General features: G+C 38.1%; 1 protein-coding gene across 1 annotated transcript in view; it reads left to right on the top strand.

The window, feature by feature from the left end:
* ghra (growth hormone receptor a) overlaps positions 1–14,707 on the top strand; it is a 30,036-nt gene extending 15,329 nt beyond the window's left edge. Inside the window, 8 exon segments of the mRNA XM_056237527.1 lie at positions 7,599–7,731; positions 8,234–8,403; positions 8,501–8,679; positions 11,398–11,551; positions 11,678–11,768; positions 12,366–12,435; positions 13,429–14,217; positions 14,220–14,707. Coding sequence (XP_056093502.1) covers positions 7,599–7,731; positions 8,234–8,403; positions 8,501–8,679; positions 11,398–11,551; positions 11,678–11,768; positions 12,366–12,435; positions 13,429–14,217; positions 14,220–14,387 — 1,754 coding nt within the window. The 3' untranslated portion in view covers positions 14,388–14,707.
* The last annotated feature ends 1,424 nt before the right edge of the window (positions 14,708–16,131 follow it).

The following is a 16,131-nucleotide window of genomic DNA, read 5'->3' as shown; positions in this document are numbered from 1 at the left end:
CTTGTGAACACAAAAGTGTTTTCATAATGTCTGAGTGTCCCTCAACCTTTTTTCTTGTGTGTATAGGTGGAATTTGAGGGGTTCCACAGCCAAAATCACTTAATTGATATTTGAGGGTATAAACTAATTTCTGATTCTCCTTTAAAATCATTCATATATATTTGCCAGCACAAAACAAACTTGAAATACCTGTAAGCTTGTAGTATTACAATCTGTTATAAACAGAAAATTATAGTATTAGGATTTTATTTCTTTTCAACACAGATGAGGGGGGGGGGGGATTTACCTGTCTGATTTACCTGTCTTTACCTGTCTATGATTTACCTGTCTGTGTCTGTAGTTTTAGAGCACTGAAATGGTCAACCCAGATAAATAAATCTCAGATAGATCTTTCTGAGAGACTTTCTTCCTGTGGGACTTTAATCAGGCATAATTTGGAAAGCACTTCCTTTGCATGGTTTCCGAGGAATAGTCTGGCCCCATCGGATTGTACAGACAGGGAAATCATGACTCCCTTTAACATTTTACAAGACATAAGTACAGACACAAACACTTTTTTTATTCCAATTTCTACATGTGTGGGGGGGGGGGGGGGGGGGGGGGGGGGGGGGGGGTACAAATATACACGCAATTATCTAGACTAGATAAACCTGGATCAAATTAGTGAGATTGAGTGAACTTCAATTACCTTTTATGGAACCACTTTAGCCCCAACTTATTTGTTAGGCTCATTCAAGTCAGGTTTTGGAGTTTAATCCCCGCTTTTCTAAGCTTCATTTATGGAACAGCCCCCTGGTCGGTCGTTGTCTATGTTACCTGAGTGTATTCCCTGCCTGCATCTGTTTATTGTTTTGTTTAGAAGTAAAAGTGATTGTTACTGGAAATCCTCGTCTCCTTGTGTTTCCTGCCATACACACTCCGTGACATGGTTATGCCGTGGGTCACAGGCTTTTCAAATATGTGCTCATTAGTCACTGTGTGTGTGTGTGTGTGATTGGTAATTAGTTTGAGGGGCTGAGAGAATGAAAATTATGTAATCACTGCTGTCATATTTTGTGCTCATTACTTGGCTTGTTTATTGACCAAGTTGACCCCTTTGTTGCTTAGGTCAGAAAAAATACGCAAGTCAAAAACATATTTTTTAAGTGTTTCTGGTAACAACAGCAAAATGAAAACATAGGCTTGTTTTTACTTCACCCTTTACTTTAACTCAAATGTAAATTGAACACCTAAAGCAAAAAAAGTTAAGCTTTTAACCTAATTGTGTTTGTAATGATGAGCAATCTGTGTAGCTCTTTACCCATTAACAGCCCATTGACGTAATAAATTATACAATCACAAACATTTCATTTAAATGAATCGCAACAGCTTTCTGTGTTCTTTCATAATTCAGGCTTCCGGAGCAAATGAATGTAAAAGGAGCATTAAATTAGATATCTGAGCTTCTTTTATGTGTTTCTCAAGTCAGTGAAGACAATCATGAGCTCTGTATTTATGTTAAGCCATTGCGGTTTGCTTATTCATTATTTAGTTCTAATTAAGTTGTAAAGCATATTGGTCAGAATGCTTCCAGAAACGATTATGTCGAACAAATAAAAAACAACAAGCTGTCTGTGGATGGTACATGGCAATGAAGCTCATTATAGTTCTGATCTTCTGGTGATAAACATAATGTTCGGTTTCGCCATAATAAATACTTTGAATCCCAGTCTGTTAACACGTCCATATGCTAATGGAACATAATGTTCTCATGCTGTTTTTCTCACAGAGGCTGGGTTTTTATTTACCTACTTTGTGATATTTCCACATTGCTTGAGGTGTCCAAGAGACCTCCTCACACTAAACATGCACGTAAAAATAACAAACAGCATTTTAAGCTCCTTTTGAAGGGCACTCTGGGCAGAGGATGCTACTTGGAGTATCACATATTTTTTACAACCTTACCTGGATTTAAATCCATCACCATACATCCAAGGACTTTCAAGGAAATATTCCTTGCATGTTTTCATGTATGGGTGCTTTTAGCTCCATAAAATTGTACATAATATAACACCAAACTGGGTGAGAACCTGCAGCATGCCGTTTTTACAGAATTAACCTATGCTTTAGTTTATTAAAAAGTTTATTTCAAATTTGTCCATCAAAATATGTTCTGACCTCAAGCAGTCTTACAGTTCTATTCTGTGTAAACAGCAAAACATGTTTAATGTAGTGTAATGTTTAATATAGTTTATAGTACAGTAACACACAGTATATACAGTATACATATACTTTAATATAGTGTAATGTTTAATATAGTTTACAGTACAGTTATATACAGTAATATACTATATATATATATATATATATACTTGTCTGGCCTGCATAATACATAATTTGTAGTCGCTTCCGCGTATTCATGCAAACTGGAATCATTTTGATAACGTTTTTTATTACCAAGCAATGCTTAATTTTGTTCAGTCTGTGGTGTAAAAAGGTTGCATTAGCAATTAAAGAAAAAGAAAAAAACACATAAGCAAACCTTGGTCAGGTCAAAGTGTCTGAATAATTTTTGGTCCCAAATTTTTGGGGTATAATATGTCACAGTTTACTTTATTTTGCTATCCTCACTTACATAAATTAACTATAGTGTCCTGCACCCACTAGTAAGAAAATATCAAATTATATCTGGTGTCTGAATAATTTTTTATTTGACTGTGTGTATATATATATACACTCACCGCCCACTTTATTAGGTACACCTGTCCAACTGCTCGTTAACACTTAATTTCTAAGCAGCCAATCACATGGCGGCAACTCAGTGCATTTAGGCATGTAGACATGGTCAAGACAATCTCCTGCAGTTCAAACCGAGCATCAGTATGGGGAAGAAAGTTGATTTGAGTGACTTTGAACGTGGCATGATTGTTGGTGCCAGAAGGGCTGGTCTGAGTATTTCAGAAACTGCTAATCTACTGGGATTTTCACGCACAACCATCTCTAGGGTTTACAGAGAATGGTCCGAAAAAGAAAAAACATCCAGTGAGCGGCAGTTCTGTGGGTGGAAATGCCTTGTTGATGCCAGAGGTCAGAGGAGAATGGCCAGACTGGTTCGAGCTGATAGAAGGGCAACAGTGACTGAAATAACCACTCGTTACAACCGAGGTATGCAGCAAAGCATTTGTGAAGCCACAACACGCACAACCTTGAGGCGGATGGGCTACAACAGCAGAAGACTCCACCGGGTACCACTCATCTCCACTACAAATAGGAAAAAGAGGCTACAATTTGCAAGAGCTCACCAAAATTGAACAGTTGAAGACTGGAAAAATGTTGCCTGGTCTGATGAGTCTCGATTTCTGTTGAGACATTCAGATGTTAGAGTCAGAATTTGGCGTAAACAGAATGAGAACATGGAACCATCATGCCTTGTTACCACTGTGCAGGCTGGTGGTGGTGGTGTAATGGTGTGGGGGATGTTTTCCTGGCACACTTTAGGCCCCTTAGTGCCAATTGGGCATCGTTTAAATGCCACGGCCTACCTGAGCATTGTTTCTGACCATGTCCATCCCTTTATGGCCACCATGTACCCATCCTCTGATGGCTACTTCCACCATGTCACAAAGCTCTAATCATTTCAAATTGGTTTCTTGAACATGACAATGAGTTCACTGTACTAAAATGGCCTCCACAGTCACCAGATCTCAACCCAATAGAGCATCTTTGGGATGTGGTGGAACGGGAGATTCGCATCATGGATGTGCAGCCGACAAATCTGCGGCAACTGTGTGATGCCATCATGTCAATATGGACCAAACTCCCTGAGGAATGCTTCCAGCACCTTGTTGAATCTATGCCACGAAGAATTGAGGCAGTTCTGAAGGCAAAAGGGGGTCCAACCCGTTACTAGCATGGGGTACCTAATAAAGTGGCCGGTGAGTGTATATTATATGCATATAAATATAAAATATATTCACATGTATATTACAAAAAAAAATTTATATTAGATGCGATTAATTGCGTTTAATTGATTTGACACACACAAATAAACGTTTGAATGATAGTTTATGTATATGCTACATCTTGATTATATGTTTGGTTTATCATCTTATGTTGTAATTTGTGAATTATATAAACATTTTCTCTATGGTTCTAAGTTTGAAATGTTCTGTTTGAATTCTTTCATAAAAACACAATCATAAGGAATGGGATTCAAATTTGTCTTTCAATCTGTAAGGAATTTGTATTTCAATCACAGTATAGAAATTCCGTTTTTAGAATGTTTGTTATTTCAAAACATTGGTAACTAGCCGTTTCTCTAATAAAAGATTATGAATGTACCATTAGGATTCAGATTAAAGGGTCACAAATGTACAGCTTTGTGAAGTACAGCTTGTTAGTACTTACTTCAGGTGCTGTGTCCTTCAGTGTCAGTAGGCACAGTGATGCTCACTGTCAAATGGATTTCACATGGGTACTGAATGACGCACAACTGTAACCGCATACACACAGAAGCACACAAGACGTTATGTAAGTGCTGTGAAAAGTACTCCTGTGTAACAGACACATGCTACTTTCTTCTGTTGATTAGATTCACTGAAGTATGCCCTTCTTCTGATTCTGCTATTAAACTGTCGTCTTTGCAGCAAATGAGTTGGAAAAGATGGAGCATCTGCTCAGCAGCTCATAACCCTGAGCTAATCAAGACATTTGCTGGACAGCCAGTGATAAAGGTGCTTTTTTAAGTGATTGCAATCCATCAAGATGGTTTAATTGGCAAATGTGGCAAATTTATTCAGTAGTTTGCAGTTAGCCGAAGTGGAAAACATTTGTCCTGGCTTTCGGTCTGAACCGGTATCCTAGTTACCGGTGGTCTCTCTTTGCGGGGAGCTGAGTGAACATCATGCTTTTCATTCGTGGGAAATCTTCACCCACACAAGCAGTGGCTTTATTTACGTTTCCAAGCAGTAGGTGTGTGCATAAGCAACATGTTCATTTATTATTCATAAGTAACAGACATGAAGCGGAAAAAAATTGAACACACAAATCACACAAATTATTTTGGCTTCACGTCTTTCAAAATCAGTATCAAAGTTCTAACTGGAAAAAAAACCCGAATCTTATGCTTTTGTCATTTTTATTTAGTTGCTACATTTCAAACTGGAACAAGTATTGCATTTCATCAATGATTTGTAATGTCTCTTGTGTAGGAATTATTGGTCAGTCCAAAATATTCACGCCCGCACAACCACATACACCGAGTAGTATTCCACAACACTGCCAAGCCAACACATCAGAATGATAGATGAGCTCTTTTTGCGCAAGTACTTTGGCTCAAAAGCTCTGACTTAGAGATCACAGTTCCAACAGCATACACTCAAAAACGGCATAACTCACTGTTTGTATAATTGTCAGAAAAGAGATTGTGGTGAAACGTCCCGGAAAGAGTTTGCAGGCTCTGCTTATTGTGAATATGATGGGAGATGGTATTGTAGCAAAGGATAAGAAAATATAGCCAAAGCACATTTTTTTATTTATCCTCTTGTACCACATCAGATTTGTCAGTGAATTAAAAAGTCTCCCACACTGACATCTAACACAGTTGAAACTTTTCCCAAATCTAAATATTTGGCCTTTTTACAGCTGCTTTTGCAACGTTTTTTAGAGGGCAAATTGTGTGTGCTCGACCGCTAGGCTGATTTTTGCCCCCTTTGCAGCACCAAACCAAATATTGACCAGGAACAATTTAGTAGTGATAATGTCTATCTGTTCCGTCCCCATCCTTTCCGCAGTGGCCCACAAATCATCTGTTCATCTCAGACCTAATCTCTTCCATATAGCCGGCTCTTTTATTGCACATGCCGGAATTTCGAGGGGGAGGGAGCAGCAATAACAGAGTTTTGGGAGTCAGAAAGGGGGAGAGGGTGAGTTCTAGATACTGAGAAGATCCAGACTAAAGCTTTAGTCTTTATTAATGATTATTAATAGCGAGACACTGACACTGTGTTTCATGTTTAACATGGTAAAGCCGCTTAAAATCAAGCAATTTATTGTTAGAGTGCGGAATTGCACTAGCCTGGTTAAAACCAGACCATTCTCAGTTGAGTTATGGTCTGGCAAAGCGTCATAGACAAATCACTTCCAGAGGGGCGTCACCAACAGACATCGCGGATAGACCTAAAACCAATCAGAGTGATGAAGGAGATGACGTATGCAGAGCGGCGGAGAAACAAAGTGTTGTTCTTTGCTCGGTTTTTAACAAAAAGGAAACGTTCAAATTGCTTAAAACAGACGCGATAGCTGATTCGAACGAGTGATGTTCGACGGATGCGGCATCCATCTTTGTAATGTAGGCTTCAAAATCCCAGCGCTGTCGTCATCGTGTAAAGCCCGCCCCAACGTTTCTGATTGGTGCCTCGATTTCGACGGATTGGAAATGGGCTTGAATGAGCTCTTTGCCAGACTAACTTTCAGAGCAAATCTAAATTTGCCGGAAGTTGTCTGGGTTTTCCCAGGCTAGAACTGCAGAGCTTGTGCAAACATATCCACGTTGCTATTATCAGATGCTTTCTTACAAATGCTTTCTGTTTTCTCATTTTTGTTGCGTTTATTTTGTTATTGAGAGGAAAGTGCACAGGACATATTTACATAATCATCTAAATGTCGCTCTCAGCAGAGTCGGCGGCGTCAGATGTTCGCTAACAGTATATCGCTGCTCACGTCTTTCGAACTTCGTTTTACCCCTAAGTGAAGAATGAAAAAGAACTTCGCCGTGAGTATATCGGGGCCTTAATGGTACAAATATATTTTGTTCATCCCTGTTTTTTTTTGTTCCTTTTGGACAATGTGATTTAAAAAATATTACCCAAGTTGTTGTTGTTCATGTTGAGCATTATAAAGTAGTTTTAAAATACCTCTGTTTTTACTGTAAAATCACAAGAATATGTTTTTCTCATTTTAGTAATTCAGCAAACCCTCACAAGCAAGGTTTGGGTTTACATTAGATGTGGATGTGGATGTGTGTTCGTGAACTCACTTAAGCCACTGAAAATCCCTTCCCCACACAATCAGTCCTAACCAGCGTCGCTGTGAGGGCTGTTTTGCCGTGCTCAGCAGCTGTGGGATGGGGGGAAATATATCTTGTTGTCACTAGAAGAGGGCTGGACGAAGGAGAATGGGAAAAATGGTTGTGCTGGTGATCCTCAGCAGAAACGTTTCTTCAGAGGAAATTTGATATTTTAACGTCCCTCTCCATTCCCAAAGCCACTATTAATTTAAGCTAGATTTACTCTTACAGGTACAATTTAGAAATGGATCAAATAAAAACACGGTGTCATAGAAAATCTTGATACCTAGCGGATTTGGTGCCACGTGCTAGGTCTGCTGATTTATACTGCAGTTAGAGGGCGAAAAATCAATTGCATCCTCCAATTCTTATTTATGGCTGCGCAAAAGCAGAGGATGGAGAGGCCTGCTAGTGAACTTGGCACCAGAAGAGCTCAACTGCAGAGGACAGAGTTCACAATGTGCCAAAACATAACATGCATACAGTACATATTTAATAAGATTTAATAAAAGAATAATTTATTCCTTCGTTTTATCTTCCCTTCCTGCATCAGATCCCAACAGAGGACCTCATTTTATGGGCTGCCGCTCCAGAGAGCAGGAGACCTTTCGTTGCTGGTGGAGTGCTGGGACCTTCCAGAACCTCACCGAGCCTGGAGCACTCAGGGTCTTTTACCAGACCAAAAAGTAAGAGACAAATCAATTTCAGTATTCAATTTCGGACGCCATGAAAAGGTAACTGAAACCAAAAGTGAACGTGACATTAATATAATATAATATATATAATGTATATAAAATATTCAATATTGTCATGCTTAAATTGTGTGTTATTTGGCAGAGTATTTATGACTATAAGCAAAAGTGAATATTTTAAGTGCTGTGGCTTCTCACCAAGTTTTTTCACCGTTTTAAGTCAACTTTTTAGTACCTTTTTATTTTACATACGGTTTTAACAAATGAATGATTAAAAGTGCAAGTAAAATATGTTTTAATTAATATGAGTTTATAAAAGCTGCATGCATAATAATTATAAAATAATCATCAAACGCTGTTTTCAATATATAATTTGTAAGTATTTCAAGTCAACTACCATACATTTACTGATAAATCCATGCAGTGGAAAATTACTGAGATGTCTAATATTCATATACATCTAATATTATGTTTTTCATCATTATTTGATATTTAGTGCCCTCCCTAGTGAGTGGCAGGAGTGTCCAGACTACACACGTACTGTGGAAAACGAATGCTACTTCAACAAGACCTTCACACACATCTGGATTTCGTACTGCGTCCGTCTGCGCTCGGTTCCTCAGAACATAACCTATGATGAGATCTGCTTTACAGTGGAGAACATTGGTAAGTTAATATCTGTGAAAGTGCTTAATTAAGGTTTTGACACAGTAACAGAAAATCTATGTTGGAGGCCTGACTTAAATGTTTTGTGACTTCCTAGTTCATCCCGACCCACCAATTGGGCTGAACTGGACTCTACTGAACGTGAGTCGCTCAGGGTTGTACTTTGACATCCTTGTGCGCTGGGCTCCCCCTCCGTCCGCAGATGTGCAGATGGGCTGGATGAATCTGGCTTACCAGGTTCAGCACCGGGTCAGGAACACCTCCCAATGGGAGATGGTAGGTCTCTAGCACCAGAAAAATTTAATATTTCAGTTTGCAATGATTTTTTTTACAAGGAATTATTGAAGTAACAACATTGTGTGTGGGAGAAACTCGTTTGATTCTTAGCCATACATGCGACTTCTAATCACATACATCATTTATTTTCAGCCTATACCCGGATGCTGAAATTGCCATGCATTCAATATATTAAAAGCGATTTATGAAAAAAAAGTAAAAAAAAAGTTAGTATTATTTGGGGTAAATATATTTATAAAGATATTTATAATGTTACAAAAGATTTCTATTTCAAATAAATGCTGTCCTCCTGAACTTTATTCATCAAATAATCCTGAAAATCATGGTTTCCACAACAATATAGCAGCAAAAACAAGAATCATTATTAATAATTGAGTACAAGTAATAATTGATAATAATTTTGCACCAAATCAGCATATTAGTATGATTTCTGGAGGATCATGTGACACTGAAGACTGGAGTAATGATGCTGAAAATTCAGCTTTGCCATCACAGGAATAAATTATATTTTAATATATTCAAATAGAAAATAGTTATTTTGTAATAATATTTCACAATATTACAGTTTTACTTTATTTTTGATCAAATTTGATCAAACTTATTTCAAAACCATTAAAAATCATAATTATTCCAAACTTTTGACTGGTAATGTATAATTATATTTATACTAGTGCTGTCAAATCAATTCATCGTGATTAATCGCATGTAACTTTTATAATATATGTATGTGTGTGTGTGTGTGTGTGTATAAATATACATACATACATACATACACACGCACGCACATACAGTATATATTTATATGTATTTATACTACTATTTAGTATCTTAATTAAAAGGGTTGTCATGGCATGCATAATTGTACAAATGCTGTTTAAATAATATATTTTTCATATTAATATATTCAAATTAACCTTTAACATTTCACATCTGCCAGTCAGAATCAAGCATTCAGCAGTGCTGTGACATGAAATAATATAAACCTAGAGAATCCATTTAGCAAAGCAAGGCAGAGTTCATCAGACCATCACAGAACATTCTGCTCTAGCTGTTTTGATCTTCCTCTCTCTTGGTGGACTCTCAGCCATTGCGGTGGAGGAAAATGGTTGTACCATCCTATTTATTGTATTCTGAGAAATACAATTTTGTGTTGGAGACGCAACATAAGCCAGTATCCATCTACTCTTTCTAAAAGGGTCACCACTGGTCCAGAGCAGTCCTGTGCGCTCTGTAATTCAGGCACATGTAGGGAGATCTTTGCGTCTGGCAGGATCTTTAAGAACCTCTCTCTCGGTTTACACTCCTTGACAGCCACGTTCCCCCGGCCTGCCCAACGGTCCTGCCCAGACGCACGAAAAACCACATTCAGCCACATGTTAAATCACTGCCGTATGCTGCCAGGCCTGAATGGATGAGAGGGGAATGATTCACTGTTATAGTTATTTCTGTAGGTCTTCTGCTGAGGTCACACACACAAGTACTTTATATTTTAGTTTCCCCAAGGGAGTTTCACAGTTATTTCACTGTTTCTATCACCTCAGGAATATCTCTAAAATACGTAAAATGTTGTCAAAGAAGGATCTGGAAATTATTATTCATGCTTTCATATCAACTAGACTTGATTATTGTAACTCTGTCTTTACCTTTTTGAATAAGTCTGCTCTGAACAAACTGCAAATGGTCCAAAATTGTGCTGCTAGACTTTTAACTGGTGCCCCCAGAAGGTCTCATATCACTCCCGTTTTGTTGACTCTCCACTGGCTCCCTGTAAAATATAGGATTGATTTTAAGATTTTAGTGCTGACTTTCAGGGCCTTAAACAGTCAGGCCCCACAGTACATCAAGGACCTTTTGCGTCCGCACTCCTCTAGCCGCACTCTTCGGTCTTCTGGCCAGAACCTTCTTATGGTCCCCAAGACTCGTTATAAGACCCGAGGGGACCTGTCTTTTCAGTCTGTTGCCCCCAGACTGTGGAACGCCCTGCCCCTGTCTCTGCGTCTGGCTGACTCTGTTGACTCTTTTAAAAAAGATCTGAAGACTTGTTTATTTATGAAAGCTTTTGGTTGATGGGTTTTAACTAGTGTCACTTTGATTTTACATATGTACTGTATATACATTTTATATTGTTTATATAATGGTTTTGTTTTTACCTTTCTCGTGTACAGCACTTTGTGATTTTATCTGTGAAAAGCGCTTTAGAAATAAACTTTACTTACTTACTTAATAAACTTTAGGGTTATTTTTAGTGAGGTTCTTGACAGTTATTCTCTTTGTGGGTTAAAATACGGTGCTAAAATGGCATTTTACAAATCTTGGCTTGGAGAAAACTTGGCTGGACAGGCAGACAGACAGACAGATGGATAGATGGATGGATGGACGGACAGATAGATAGATAGATAGATAGATAGATAGATAGATAGATAGATAGATAGATAGATAGATAGATAGATAGATAGATAGATAGATAGATAGATAGATAGATAGATAGATAGATAGATAGATAGATAGATAGATAGATAGATAGATAGATATATGGATAGATGGATAGACAGACAGACAGACATATTATATTGACACACTCGGAGAAAACATTATTTTCACATATCCATGTCACATATCTAATTGCTCACAAATGCCAGTTTTTTTTTCCTCAATCCCTTGATTTCTTATTTACTTTTTCATCCTCTTTTATTGCAGCTGGTCCTGGAGAGTGGCACACAGCAGTCCATCTACGGTCTGCTCACTGACAAAGAGTATGAAGTCCGTGTGCGCTGCAAGATGTCATCCTTTGACAACTTTGGCGAATTCAGCAACAGCATCATTGTCCATGTGGCACAGATACCAAGCAAAGGTTAGTCAACATCAAGAGCTTAACTTGTTTTTTTTGCAGAAAGTGAATCCAGCTGTGCAGCTGACTATCATGAATCATTTAAGCAAATTGCTTCAGGGTAAGGAAAGACCATTTTTCTTTACGCAGAATCAACATTCCCGACGACGTTGGTGTTGATTTTTGGAGTTATTGGAGTGGTGATTCTTCTTGTCCTCCTCATCTTCTCCCAGCAGCAGAAGTGAGAGATTTTGTTTATAACGCCTATAAGGTGTATCTCACAAAGAAATATTCATATAGTCATATTGGTCATATTTCATCCCCAAATCCATATACAATTTTTTTAAATTAAAAATTATATTCAACAATAAAAAGTAAGCCTTTTTTTAAACCATTTAGGTTATTTAAGATTATGACAATTAAACACATTTTAGCCCCAAAGTTTCATTATTGTAATGTGAAAAATGAACACAAAATCTAACACACATATTACAAAAAGAAAAAAAAAACTGCATAAATAAAATTCAATACACCAAATACCACTGTGATATACAAATTTGTATTTTTTTTGTGTGCAAATGTACTTTAAATGTATTATTTAATATTATAATATATTTTTTATATAATAGTAATAATAATACTAATTCATTATTGTTTTAAATAAAATACTATATATGTTATTTGTTTTTTATCAATTTTTTTAGCATTTATTTTGGGGTGAAATATGACCTGAACGTAATTTGTTAAGCTGTAAGCAGGGAGTTGCTTTGACTATACACAATTACAAATTCATGAAATGGTTTGCATTTACAACATTTTGCTACATTTTTTCCCACAGGTTGATGGTAATCTTTTTACCACCTATTCCTGCACCTAAAATTAAAGGTATCGACCCAGAGCTGCTAAAGGTAATTTTGCATAAAACATAAGACTTCGCATTTCAATCGTCATGTATTTTCATCATTTTGTTCATCTTTTTCATACAAATTATATTTGTTTTGGTTTTGCAACTGCAATTATAACCATGTGTAATACAGTATGTATAGAATGGAAAATGTAATGCCTGGTGCTTTTCTGTTTATAAATATGATAGGAAGAAAGATTTAAAGGGATAGTTCACCCACAAATCTGTATGAATTTCTTTCTTCTGCTGAACACAAAAGAAGATATTTTGAATATGAGTAAAACAGTTGACGGACCCCATTGACTGCCATAGTATGGAAAAAAAAATATTACTGAAGTCAATGGGGTCCATCAACTGTCTGTTTTCCGACATTCTTCAAAATATCTTCTTTTTTGTTCAGCAGAAGAAACAAACTCATACAGGTTTGGAACAACTTCAGGGTGAGTAAATGACAGAATTATCGGGTGAACTATCCCTTTAAGAATTTTTTCTTAAATTTCATTAAGCCTTGCATGTTGCACATTATAAAATGCATTACAACAATTATCATCAGAACAATGAGAGGTGAATACATGAATAAGTACATAACGCAAAGTCTTTCATTAGAATTGTTCAAATTGCGGCATTATAAAATTGAGCCTGTTTACGAATCTGGCATGAATTGCAAAATGGCAGGAATCGCTGCAGAGCGAGATTGTTTTGAAAAGGTCATAATTGTTGACATGTTGTGGCCATTCTCCTATAATTTTCTACTTCCAGAAAGCACTGGGACTTAGTTTAACAACCCTCATACTCCATTTTTAGAGTGCATTGTAAGCGTTAAACAATTACACCCCAGAACAAACACACGAATGCCCACATGGAAATGCTGTTTTTGATGCATCCAATAATACGAATGATTTTGAAAATGAGTGTATTTGTTTTATAACATTTTTTGCATACAGGACTTTTGTAGGTCCTGTCTAATAACACTATATATTCTCTCCTTCACCAACAGAATGGAAAGCTTGACCAGCTCAATTCTTTGCTGAGCAGTCAAGATATGTACAAGCCGGACTTCTATCATGAAGACCCATGGGTGGAGTTCATCCAGCTGGACCTTGACGACCCTGCAGAGAAGAACGATGGCTCTGATACACAACACCTGCTGGGCCTGTCCCGCTCGGGCTCTTCTCGCGTCCTTAATTTCAAAAGCGACGACGATTCGGGTCGTGCTAGCTGCTACGACCCAGAAATCCCAGATCCTGAGGACATGGCTTCCCTTCTGCCTGGCCATTCTGGACGGGGAGAGCAGCAACCGCTGGTTTCCAGAAGCAGCTCGTCTATCCCTGACCTCGGCGTCCAGCAGACATCAGAAGTGGTGGAGACGCCCGTTCAAACACAACCTGCTGTGCCCAGCTGGGTTAACATGAACTTTTATGCCCAAGTAAGTGATTTCACACCAGCGGGAGGAGTGGTGCTCTCACCTGGACAGCTGAACGGCTCTCCAGAAAAAAAGAAAGAGGAAGAAAACGAGAAGAAGAAGATACAATTCCAGCTGCTTTCCGACAGAGCCCACACCTCGGAGAACACGCCCAGGCAGCTTTCCGCCGACGTGCCACCCAGCCCTGGTCCTGAGCAGGGGTACCAATCATTCCCAACCCTGGCTGTTGAGGAGAACCTCTGGAATGGAGAGTACCTGGTGTCCGCCAGCGATTCCCAAACACCGTACCTACTTCCCGAGGCTCCTCCAGTCCCCATACTGCCACCAGTGTCAGACTATACTGTAGTGCAGGAAGTGGACGGCCAGCACAGCCTCCTCCTGAATCCTCCTTCCTCGCAGCCCACGGTCTGTTCGCACAGCCCAAACAAACACCTCCCTGCGATGCCAACCATGCCTATGGGGTACCTCACCCCAGACCTTCTGGGAAACCTGACTCCATGAAGACACTAAAGATTGAAGACACGCAAAGTTGATGGTCTTGTTGTACAATCTCACTGCTGGAAACCAAAGTCGCAAGAACAACACAGGACGGATATAACATTTTGTTTGGGAATTCTGCACATGGATTTACTCTGCTGTACGCTATAAAATGGACTACCCTGAAAACGTTTCTTCTCTTTTCTGCTGTTGCAGTTGTGCTACGCTAGCTCGCCGAGAGAGTTATAATGCGTTATCGATTTACAATCAGAAACGTCAGCTGGTTACATGCAAAAACGAAAATTCACTACAGAAATATGCTCGCTTGCTGTGTCAGAGAACCATTTTGAAAACGTGTTTATATTATTACAAAGTTACAGGTAAAAGACGTATCACTTTACTGCAATTCATCAACCCACTTTTGCTCGTAGATGGAATATTAAATATATTTCATTGCATCATATCACAATACCAGAAACATTTCGTTTTGTGGATGAAGGAGACTCATTTTTTTTTTTTTATATTTTTAGGAGAAAAATGAATGGGAGCCATTTTGTGCGCTGCATCCATCCTGCACATTTTATCCTTTGCCATAGCCAGATAGATAAACTTAGTAAATGAACTTTTTTCCAATATGCTAAAACGCTAAGAAATGGGGTTGTGGTGCCGATGTGTATTTCGGCATCACTATATATGAGTGTAATATTTGCGATCATTGCTAGAAAATGTCGAGACAAGTGATTGTAATGACATTGGCCCACAGAACAAGCTGTTACCTTGCCTTGTTCAAAGAGCAAGAAATGAACTTGTCTTTGTTTGTATTAATATATCCAGGGGAAATGTCAAAAATTAAATGTTTGTAGTCTTTGCTGTGCAATGCAAAACCGAATGGCAGGTTTTCTTATATTTTACCTTTGTACATGTAGCAGTTTTATATTGACGGAGACACTATAAATGTATACATGCATTTACAATGGGAGTTACATTATGGAATAGCTGGGAAAGAAGTGCCAATTTTTGGACTTGGATTACACAAAGACTGGCCATCAAATGAAGCTAAATCGTTCTTGCCAGGATAATATACTCAATAACGGGACAAAGCTGCTTTTAACTAGAGCTATTTTATGAAATAATGCATTATAATATAAGAAATAATAACTGGAGATTTTTTTTTTGTAATCGTAGACTGTTAAGAGTTCTCAAGCCACATGTTGAAAACCTAGTCGGTGGATTTCTCACAGATGTAATTGTATGCTGTTGAAAAGTTTGTACAGAAAAAGTGTTGCTTGTTAAGTTGTATAGATGAGCTTATTTTGAGCGCTTTTGTCACTCTTACCTGTTCTCTGTTTTTAGAGAAACACAGTGGAGGTATATGATGGTGAAGAAGGAGCTTAAAGGGTTAGTTCACCCAAAAATGAAAATTATGTCATTAATGACTCACCCTCATGTAAGACCTCCGTTCATCTTCGGAACGGACTAAATCTCTCGGACTAAATCTAAAATATCTTAAACTGTGTTCCGAAGATGAACGGAGGTCTTACATGAGGGTGAGTCATTAATGACATAATTTTCATTTTTGGGTGAACTAACCCTTTAATTGGCCCTGGGTTTGCCTATGATGCTTGAATACTGGGTCCTAACTTGTTTTAGGTGTCTGTTGTAGTTGCAGTGCCTTCCAAAAGCGTTTGACTTTCTTCTGATTTTGTGTTCAATTTAATTGTGACCCAACTGTTTTTAAGACTCCAGAGGCATTCAGACAGTCTCACAAACCGTTTCTTTTGTTTTCTTCTACATAAAGAA

Source organism: Rhinichthys klamathensis, unplaced genomic scaffold, assembly GCF_029890125.1.
Source record: "Rhinichthys klamathensis goyatoka isolate OS25496 unplaced genomic scaffold, OSU_Roscu_1.1 h1tg000487l_1, whole genome shotgun sequence".
Taxonomy (NCBI): Eukaryota; Metazoa; Chordata; class Actinopteri; order Cypriniformes; family Leuciscidae; genus Rhinichthys; species Rhinichthys klamathensis.
The sequence above is the reverse complement of the archived record's forward strand: the minus strand, read 5'-3'. Positions and strand labels throughout refer to the sequence as shown.